This window comes from Chlorocebus sabaeus, chromosome 10 (genome assembly GCF_047675955.1).
Source record: "Chlorocebus sabaeus isolate Y175 chromosome 10, mChlSab1.0.hap1, whole genome shotgun sequence".
Classification (NCBI taxonomy): domain Eukaryota; kingdom Metazoa; phylum Chordata; class Mammalia; order Primates; family Cercopithecidae; genus Chlorocebus; species Chlorocebus sabaeus.
Window position 1 is genome coordinate 52204894 of NC_132913.1, and position 11197 is coordinate 52216090.

The 11197-nt window shown below is 34.7% G+C and overlaps 1 protein-coding gene and 1 long non-coding RNA gene across 8 annotated transcripts in view; one reads left to right on the plus strand and one right to left on the minus strand.

Moving 5' to 3' along the window:
- LOC103217209 (uncharacterized) overlaps positions 1–11197 on the plus strand; it is a 104211-nt gene that overhangs the window by 67479 nt on the left and 25535 nt on the right. For all 3 annotated transcript variants that reach the window (XR_490920.3, XR_012094205.1, XR_012094204.1), the window contains one exon: positions 3703–3824. This is a non-coding gene — a long non-coding RNA (uncharacterized lncRNA). The remainder of the gene's footprint in view (positions 1–3702; positions 3825–11197) is intronic.
- Positions 1–11197, minus strand: part of SLC38A11 (solute carrier family 38 member 11) — a 57485-nt gene that overhangs the window by 10894 nt on the left and 35394 nt on the right. For all 5 annotated transcript variants that reach the window (XM_007965183.3, XM_007965184.3, XM_073019768.1 and 2 more), the window contains 4 exons: positions 7337–7407; positions 6533–6694; positions 3026–3138; positions 30–161 (listed from right to left, as the gene is read on the minus strand). In XM_007965183.3, the coding sequence (XP_007963374.2) occupies positions 30–161; positions 3026–3138; positions 6533–6694; positions 7337–7407 (478 nt within the window). The remainder of the gene's footprint in view (positions 1–29; positions 162–3025; positions 3139–6532; positions 6695–7336; positions 7408–11197) is intronic.

Here is an 11197-nt window from a genome sequence, read left to right on the forward strand (position 1 = left end):
TGAAGGGGTAAATCTTGGAATGTACTCACATTGAGTTCTAAAACTATCCCAAGGCAATCAATCAGCAACGACACAAGCGTGGCTACAGTGATGACCATCACTGTTACAACAATGTGGAAAACCGACGAAAGATTCCCATCAAAAAACACATTGGCAATTACCTGCCAAATAAACAGATTATTTTGAGAGGGATTTTTAAAGGCATGCAGGATTTGTAGAGGGAGTATTTCACAATGCTCTTTAGCAATGTATAAAATACCACCAACAAGGCTATTAATCAAATCTCAAGTCACTAGGAATGTTCTATCTTTTCCAAAGTACTTACATATAGACACACATATCAATAACAAGTATTCTTTGTTGAACTATTAGTCAGTGGATTACATTACAGACCTATAGTGTGGCATACCGATGTTTCAATACATGTATCTTTCAAGTATAAGAGAGACTTTGGAAAGTTATCTTATCCTTCTTTCTTGAGTCCAACAGGTTACTACTAAAACAAACTAAACATGCTATTTAGATTATTTGCATGGCTTCTAAGAAATAGCTGTCACATTTCCCTTATTAATACTGAATGTGTAATATCCTTTACTAACAAGAAATTAATTCTGTATAAACTAATTCCTATTTGTTACAATTTAAGTCTATTTTATCTTGCCTTTCCTCAACAAAAATGGGAAAGAGTTCATCACCATTTTTCATGACTACTCAGATCAAGAAAGCAATAAAACATTACCGACTTAATGTGTCCCATACTGTGATATGGTTTGCAAAGATAAAATGTCAGGGAAATGATTCCTATTCTCAGGAATTAATTCTTGGAGGCATACAACCAAACTTAAAAAAGCAAGTAGAGATCAATTTATAACAGGACAAAAAAGATCAAAGGGAATTTAGGACTAGAAGGAGCTTTAGGTATCTAGAGCTGTCTCCTTAGAGTAATCTCCTTTACAGCATCCCTGAAATATGCTTGACCTACCTTGGCTTGAGGTAGGGCTTGAAACATGCACAGGATTTGGAGCAGAATTACAGGCTGAGACAAGAGCATGAAAAAGAGCAAAGAGGTAAGAACAGGAACAATACCTATGGAGGATAAAGAGAAGATAGTCTGAATAAGTAGTGACCCTGTGCAAAAGAACAGTGAGACAAGAGTTGGAAATGACAGAAGTTCAGATACTGAGGTATCATAAGGAAGCCATCTCTCTAAGCAGTGCTGCCTAGATATGCAACATCTCCCATGTGTCACATACCACCATGACTTTGTTAATAACTTAATGGTGATATTAATAACATAAGTTGTAATGTCTCTCCAAATAGTATCTTATTTAAGATCTGTTCTTACAGATGCCTCTATGATATCCTTGTGAGAGCAAAAAAATCCCTTAGTGAGGCAGCTAGTAAGAGATATTTATTAAGGGTAGACAGCCTTTTTAGTGCTTTTATGAATTGAGACAGTTTGATTATATTTTTGTCAGTCGTACATTTGTGTGTGTACGTGTGTATGCATGTAGAATAAAGAGCAAGAGAAGGGAAAGTTATAGACACCATTCCTCTGCTGAGTCTTTGCTACTGTGGCAGAGATCTTGATTCAGTTCTGTCTTCCTGCCACTGCAGCTGGAAAGGAAACTCAAGTTTCAAGTACTAAAGACAGAAGTTGTGCAGGTGAAGTGACTCAGCCTGTCTGTAGGGAGTTTACCAGCAACCATGTGAGAATGCACCATCTGTTCTTACTTGTTGATCTAGAGATCAGATTTGAACCTACATACTGGGCAGAAGCTAAAATAATACCATTTCCTGAAACTAACAATAGCTAGTAAAGTTTCAAAAGGCTCTTAAATTTAAAAAAAAAATTAGTTCAGTCTATTTCCCCTTTATAGTCAAGGTAGAGAACTGGCCTGTGAGTTGTACATGTGTGAGGGAGAGAAGTACTAGTTGTAAAGGACATACACAGTGCTGAACATTTCCCTCTTCTGCTTCCCTGTGCAGTCAGTTCCTTATCACTGGGACTGACTTAAAGTAAGCCCTGGCTTGCCTCAAGAAGCCTGCTGATTACTTAGTGTATTTAAAGCTCTGTAGATATTTCACTTCCCTCATTAGACCTTTTCACATGGTGTACTGTGTAAACAGCCTCTAGGAGCAGATCCTAGATCTGAGCCCTTTTCAGTGTGGTCCCTGAAAGATCCACTGTGAAGCCAGATCGCGTTTTACTGCTCACTGGTAGAGTGGATTTTCAGCTGACAGCATAAGGGATTCCTGACGGCCATGTTATCTAATTTACACCAAATAATGAATTCTCTTTCAGAAAATATTTCTCTACAAATCCAAGTGGAATATATAACACAATTTAGAGCTGACTTTGACAATATATGTATATGTAAATAATATCCTATATATTTATGTTATTATTTATATTATTATTTTATGTTATGTATAGTTGTAAATATATACATCTACATGTATAAATACATAAATAAAATATATCTGTAAAACTAAAAGTTTCAGTTGCACTTTGGTTCTCTATGGAATATAAGATATTTTAGTTTTTAAAAAATAACAAAACCAGTTAGAATCTGTAGATTCTACAGTGCCTTTAGTACATGTTGACTGATAAAACATCTAATCAAAAAGATAGTTTTGTAAAACATGTTTTAAACATTGGTACTTAATTTCTTTGTAAGAATGCCTTAAAAGCAACAACTTTAGTTTGGCTGTTGCTAAAGGTTGGCAGTCACTTTGGAATGCAGTTGTATAAATATTTGTGCTCATGGTAATATAAGCCAAATCCACCAAACCTAATTTTCAAACCCAACTTTTGAAAAATTGTCTTGTAAACATCTGAATATAAATTCATCTTTAAACTACATAAAAGACTACATTTTATAGTCAAAAAAGAAAATTTTATGAATTATACCATGTGTCATGCCCTTGGGAATTTGCCAAACTGTATTATTTATAAATCTTCCTAAATTAAATGTGGCAGAGAGATCACCCGGGTAAAGTGTTGGGAAGGAACTGTGCTTACCTCTCTCGTCACAAAGCATTCCATAGGGTATGTCAAAATGACAGTGACACCGTAACAAAATCTTCCAAATGTTACCAGGTCATCATTTCTGCAGTAATTTTCAAATAAGTCTCCTAGATAATAATATAAAATAAGTTCATTTACTAGATACTAAATGTTTGAGATAACTATCTAATAAATGAAATATTAGATGTTACAGTCATGCATCACCTAATGGCCCACATATATGATTACAATGCTGTATGTTTACTGTATTTTTCCCATGTTTAGATACATAAATACTTTCCATTCTGTTACAGTTGCCTACATAATTCAGTACAGAAACATGCTGTACAAGTTTATAACCTAGGAGCAATAGGCTATACCATAGAGCCTAGATGTGTCATAGGTGCTACCATCTAGGTTTACGTAAGTATACTGTATGATGTTTGCACAATGAGGAAATCACCTAACAAGGCATTTCTCAGAATGTTTCCCTGTCATTAAGCAACACATGACTTGTAAGTGAATCTCCATAAACTTCATTTCATTTAATTAAGAGAATAGATGACCAGGTCTAAATACAAGTTTTTGAAACCAATAACTATGTACTTTTTCACTGATTTGAACCAGTACATGCTCCATGTGAAGATAAATCCATCACTGATAGTTTTTCTCTTATTATTTGTTTTTGGTAGATTTGCTGCAAATTTGTACTGACTTCTGAAAAACACTTTATCCATTGTCTTCTTACATCAGAATCAACTCCCTAAATTCTTGGGCACTGGCTTTGTAAACTGGTTTCTGGTCTTTGTTTCTGGTGAGTAAGTGACTTCATTATTTTTTAAAAATGTCTGTTAAAATAAACAAATTTCCTTTTGAAATGCTATTCTTAGATCAAGAACAATCCTGAAAGGAAGAGTAGACCAGTACATCTGGGGAGCTGAATTTCCTGTGTATCATGCTATAGGGTTTCATTGCAACCTTGGGGCCACAGCAAGAAATTCCAAACATATGTTGCCTTTCATGGCATCTCATGAACCCAAGGGTAAATGCAGTGATTCAAAACTGTGAAAATATGGCTATGTCCCAGAAAGAACATTAAATTTAATAAGTTCCAGACTAGATGATGGACTAAATAGACCTTGAAACAATTCTTATTTAGAGACTATATTTCTCAGCTGCCTATGAAGAAATACAGGGATCTAACTAGGGCACAGATGTCATGTCATCAAAAAACAATTACCTACAACTGTACAGTAGTCCATGGAAGAAATAAAAAATAAATAAATAAATAAAACAATGACTAATGCCAAAACAGAGTATTTAGGCTTGCTTATTTTCTGAATATAACATCCTTAGATGTTAAAATTAAACTTAATTGAAAATTAGGTCAAAGTCACTCAATACTACACCATTTAAAAAGAAGAAAAACTATACCTCTGAACTGTTTTTTTTTTTTTTTCATTACAAAGCTGAATATCCTAAATAATTTGCCTCTTCCCAAGATCTACTTGAAGTGGCTCTCTCCCCTCCCCCCATCAACTAGAACAAATCTACATCACTTTAGAACATCCCTTTTGGGCAGGAGGGGATTAAAACACAAAGGTGGCAGAAACCTGCTTCAAGGTTGACTGAAAAGATTCCAGTACTCTAAGAAAAAAAGACTGAAGTTCCCCGTTCACTAACCTCCACTAAAAAAAATAAGCCCTACCGTCTTTCCGATAGAAATGTCAGGGAGAATCTTGAGTTCCCACTGCCTCAAAAGCTGAAATTTATATACTGAAAGAGGTTAGAAAAGAAGAATGCAGTATACACAAGTTAGACTAGATTTACCCAAGGAGAGGTGGCCTGGAGAAACAATGTCAGCTTATTGCAGCTTGAATCTAAGTATATTTTAAAGAATTACAGCTAGGGGGAAAATGACATCAAACATCTGTCAGCTTTATTTTATAAAGATTTAATTATATCTGAGCAATTACCACTGATAAAAGCTCCAGGAAGATATAACTAACAAAAAAGGTTTATGTCTTACAGAAAAGGCATTTAAAAACGAAGGTCCTGTATGGACCAGAGCCCACAGGCCATTTGCATTGGCAAACTATGTAGCAATAGTGACACATGGCAATGCTTTGGAACACAATTCTTATCAGAACTTTCAAGGTCACTTTGTTACCGCACTCTAGTGGCACATGCATGTATCATATTTTTGACTGCATTTGAATTTTGTTAATCATTATTTTTTGAAGTCATCTTCCTTCATTTCCTGAGAAATATTTGCCTAAAATCATAGTGATCTGTAACCTCTGTTCAGAATAAGGCAGCCATCCTTCCAAGAGCACCCAAGTTTTCAGAAAACTAAGCTAATGGGAGCTGAGGCAAAGGCACAACTTTCAGAGGGTCACGGTTGACCAAAATAGGGGAGGCAGAAAGAGGATGGAAAGAAAATTGAATCTGAGAGTCAGAAGACTTGTTTTCTGGTTTGTCACCAGCCAGCATGAGCGAGTTACTTCATCTCTTTGTGTTTTAATCAGGGGGTAGAACTAGTTATTCCACTTCCCTTCAAAGGGTTATTTGAAGGTCAATGAGATAATAGACCTGCAAGAGCTGTGAAATATGTGAATCGCAGCCTATTGCTGGACTGTCCTGAATATTACACTACATTGATGATTGAATGTAAGGGTCAAGGGAAGTAGAAGAGAGGACTGCTCAGTTGTTGGGCCTGGGTGAATGCAAAAAAAGAGAGAAGTATCTTTGGAGGGAGGAAGAAAAGGTCTGGTTTTAAGGGAAACATAATGTTTTGTGATTAAAACAAATACAGAACAACTGAGTAGAAATGTCCTACAGGCAGCAGGTTGGAGACAAAGAGAAAGCTCTGGGTTAGAGTCAAAACAATGAAAATATCTGGAAAATTGTTTGAGAGAAGAGCAAACAATATGAAGGTCTGGGTTAGAGTTAAAACAACGAAAATATCTGGAAAATTGTTTGAGAGAAGAGCAAACAATATGCTTGAGACCTTTATCTGGGTGGTGTGGGATGGAGTGGAGTGGGAGTTTAGAGAGGGTACAGAAAAAGAAAAGAGAGAAAAAAATTAACAGAGAGAAAGAATAACAATGATAATATAGTAATACTCTTTCCTCTAAGGGAGGAAAATTTGAGCAAAGAAAGGAAGTTTGGTATTGGTAAGTGATTCAGAGAGATTCAGGAGAATCCAAATCGAGGTTGTTTGAAGATTGGGAGGCCACTGGTACCTTTGAAAATCAAGCTGCAGTGGAGGAAAGCCAAAAGTCATGTCCTGGGAAGTGACAGTGTGTAGAAGGAGACAGTATGGGCTACAGAACTAAATTGAGCAGTTTAAAAAGGTAAAAATTAGGAAATAGACAGCAGGGGGCAGGAGGATAGAGAGAATGGGTGGAAGAGAGTAATCTTGGAAATAGAACACTGGGCATACTTGTACAATAAGGAGTAGAACATTGGGTATTCCGGTACCAACGCACATCAACACTATAACTGAATCTCTCACTTTACCTTGGGTGAAGCCAGTAAATGTCAAGTATCCACATGTAGCAAAGAATATACAGATAAATACAGAAATCACGATGGACATATGGATAAGGCGGGACCACTTAGCTACTGTGGGTTCTTCTAAAGAACTGTAAACTAAGAAGGAGTTATGGTGGCAAATAAATGCTGCAATACAAAAAAAAAAAAAAAAAAAAAAAAAGCATTATTAAAGCAAGCATCAGGGTTTTCTTTTTTAGTTCTGAAATTCAGAGACATGTACTACTTTAGATGCCAATGAACTGCAGTTTAAATATACAAATTTATTAATATGTCAGCAAATAATTTTTCTAATAGTTCTAGAAATGAGACCATTCACTTCAGGTTTATATGGTCTTTTCACGTCACTCTTGATATAAACCAGGCCAGTCCAACCTTCTCTCCCATTTTCCTTTTCCTAATGACCCTTCCCATCTTAAGGAAAATCTAAATACCATCATTTTCATTCTGTGGCTTCCTTTGCCATTTGGGACATAATAAAGGGTTTGAAGAAGTCCATAACACTTGCTAGCTTTCCAAGTTAAGAAACAAGATGACTGTAATGAGTTTTCTGCATGAGAAATAGATTTCTTCAAATTGAAGCAAATTTTAGTGATGAGTGAGAAAAGTTTGAGCCTAATTTTATATTGGCACAAACTAGATCATATGCTGCTAATAGGAAGTCTAAAACTTAGGACATCTGCTATCCAGACATAAATACGAAACATAGCACTTTTTTCATGGAACAGAGAACTCCACATTGAGAAAGGGCCTTTGAAACCAAATACTCACCAAAAGACATAACCCCGACCGCTTGAATGGCATTGGGCTTTGCAAATACCCAAGCATCTTCTGTTTTTGGTCTAGAAGAAAAATCAGTTAACTTGATAAATTATTAAATAAATTCAAGCATCAGTATATCAGATAACAAGAAATAGTATCACAAATATAAACTGAGTGTCTTTAAGCCAGAAATTAATAATGGGCTCCCATTAATCTTGTGTCACCATGAATACATTTCCCAGGAGCATGAGTGTTATCTCTTAACCCCAGTCCTCTAAAATGTATCTCAAATACTTGGACGGATTCTATTTTTACATATATAAAATATCCAGACTCTGTAATCTTGTGAATTTGTTTATTTGCTCATCAATTTAACAGAAAGCACTGATTATACACCCACCAGTGAAGCTACTTTTTGAGAGAGATACAAAAATTAATAATGCCCAGTTACTGATGTTCATTCCGCTCTTATTTTTTTCAGGCTTAACCTACCCAAGAAAAATTTAGTTGGCACTAAAATTTATTGAGGGAGGTAAACATGAACTAATACTAATTGAGGATGTACTATTTTCTAGAAACTCTACTGTGTTATCTCATTTAATTTTCACAATAACACTTAAGAATTATTATCACCATTTAACACATGAAGAAAATCAAGCTCTGGATGGTGATATAGTTTGCCAAGCTTCCACAAATAATGAGTGAAAAAGCTGAGATTTATCTTCTTGGTTTATTCATTGCAATATTTTTTCCGGGCTGTACCATCTGACAGTGGCCTCAAATTCCCACCTGTAGATATATTTCTCAAGGGTATTTTGGAAATATACACACTTTAAACAGTTTGAAACAGGCTACATCCTAGTGGAATTAAAATATTTGATATTGGCAGTGATAGGTGTACCTGGCTAACACACCCTGAGTAATGATGAACAGCAGGGGCTCTAAGGTCATCAGCCTAAATTGTTCTTCTGGCCTCCTTCCACTTATTAGCTGTGTGATTTTAGGCGAGTTATGTGACTTCTCTGTGCTTCAATTTCAACATCTATAAATTGAGGATAATTGTAGTATCTAACTCATTAAGTCACTGTGTAGATTAAATGAGATAAAATATGTAAAACTTCTGGAAGAGGGTTTATCACATAGCATGTGTTCAATAAATAGTCATTAGTATTAATATTATTATCCAGCATTATTAATAAAGGTAGCAAAAAGTCTAAAAGTATGGTCAACTTCCTTGGGAAGGGAAGGCTTGAGTGAGACTCAGAACAATGCATGAAGAATGGAACAGGGAGATTCCTAGGAAGCATGAAAAGACACTGGGTGTTTTCAATAAAAAACAGGAATTCATTCTAAAGATGAAGACCCATCTATTTCATAAGTTTGTTTATTCATTCTCTGTGTAAAGAAGGTACACACAAAAAAATCGTGTTTGTTGTCCACACCTTGTGGGATTTATGCATTATGTTATCTTTTTTCCCATATATGAAACAAGCAGTTACAGACACAAAGAAACTTTACAGAAAGGCTGGCCTGTAAGGGTAGGCCACGGATTGTTATAAGACTTGCTCCAAGTCCCAGTTTTGGAAGTGGGAGCTACTGCCACCTGCTGCCTCCACTACTCTAAATGCAGTCGACATTAAAAGCAGCATAACCTGTTAAATTCCAATGTTAATGTGAAAAAAACACATATTTTGTACATGATCCTTAGAAAATGATTTAGATCAGGCAGCTTTAACAATTGTAGAAACTTGAGGATTCTCTAACTTTACAATATGTTTTAAATGGTATGCTTTCCCTCTTATGGTTTTTGCACTTGGAAAATATTCCCTCTTACTCCCCAACCCCAGTACAGATTGTGGTGGTGTCCTACTTTTTAAATCTTATATTAGTAATAAAATGTAGAAGTTTAGTTTTCATTTTTTCTCTTCCATTTAAATTTTTTCCCTAGGTCCATATGGTTCCTTGGGTATATTCCCGGAGTGTGAAACAATACCTAGAGATAATTTTGGATTTTCTCTGTTCATCATAATGATGATGATTTTATAAGATGGAAAGTGCCAAAAAAGATGTTACAGATAGGAAAATGCATATGTCTAAATCTAGGGAAAGAGAAGGAAACAGATATTGAGTATGGCTTTCCAATCATTTATAAAATAGCCTACGATTGAGTTCCAGATACAACCAGTTGTACAGGAAAAAAAAAAAAAGAGAGAGAGAGAAGAAAGTTCTTGGGTATATTTTATGAGATTGCTTGAAACTTTGAAACTCAACCTGGATGAAAACATAAAGTTATAGACCTTTTGACTTTAAACTGTAAATGTTGAAATATGAAATAAAATGTTTTCAAATACCATCAAGCAATTTATAAGATAAGGAATTATGACTGAATTTTTTTTTCAATAAATGCAAGGGGAGTTTAATAACAAAATATTATAATCAATATTTATTAATAGCTGTTATATTAATAGATATTAGTGTAATTTACCACATTAACAGATGAAGGAAAGAAGCTTATGACCATTTAAAAATATATAGAAAAGCATACAGCTCAGTATTTATTTTGAAAAACATGCTGAGCAAACTAATAATAAAATAGAACTTGCTTTACTGGATAAGGAATGTCCACCAAATCCTACAGCAAATGACATACTTAAAAGTGAAAAGTTAGAAATATTCTACTTAAGGGATGAAATCAGATAGGATATTCAATATCACTGCATTCAGAATATATTATTGATATTCCTAGCTAATTCAATAAAGTGATGTGTAATCATTGAAAAGATTGTGTAAATTATTTGTGCACAATATAATTACGCATATGGAAAATAAGCATATTCAGCAAGGTTACTGGATACAAGTTCAATACACACAAAACATCAAGTGGGTGGATGTACACTAACAACAACCAAATAAAATGTTTTTTTAAGTGTCAGTGACAACAAAAACACTAAATACTTTAAAAGATGTGCATGATGTTAATGTCATGTTAAACTTTTATTTAAAGACACAAATAAATGGAGAAATACACCATATCCATATATACAAATGGGAAGACTCAATATCATATAAACATCAATTTACCCCAATTAATTTTTAAATTCAAATATAATAAAATACAGAAAAAAATAAATCAAACAATAAAATACAATATTGAGGCTGGGCATGATGGTTCACGCCTGAAATCCTTGCACTTTGGGAGGCCGAGGCAGAAGGATTGCTTTGAGTTCAAGACTGGCCTGGGCAACACAGGGAGATCCAGGCTCTACAAAAAATTAAAACATTAGCCAGGCATGATGGTGTGTGCCTATACACCCAACTACTTGAGAAGCTGTGATGGGAGAATCACCTGAGCTTGGAAGGTTGAGGCTGCAGTGAGCCATGATCACCCCACTGCAGTCTAGCTTGGTCAATAGAGTAAGACTCTGCCTCAATAAATAAAATAAAATAAATAAAATATTGAAAGAGGGAAAGAAATTTAAAACTCAAAAAAACCCATAATATTAAAAATTATAATAAAGTTAAAGATAATAAAATCAATGAAAGGTAAATATAAAACATCCATATGATGAAATTATTTATATACACATTTAAAAATATACAGGTAAGCTAAAAGCTGGAAGATGACATTGGTCATGCATACACAGTTGTCCCTTGGTACGTGGGAGGGATTGTTTCCAGGACAATCCCGATGGATATCAAAAGCCTTGGATGCTCAAGTCCCTGATATAAAATGGTTTAATACTTGCATATAACCTAAGGACATCCTTCCATATAATTTAAATTATCTCTAGATTGCTTACAATATCCAATACAGTGTAAATTCTATGTAGATAGTTGTCATACTGTATTTTAAAATTTGTATCATTGTTA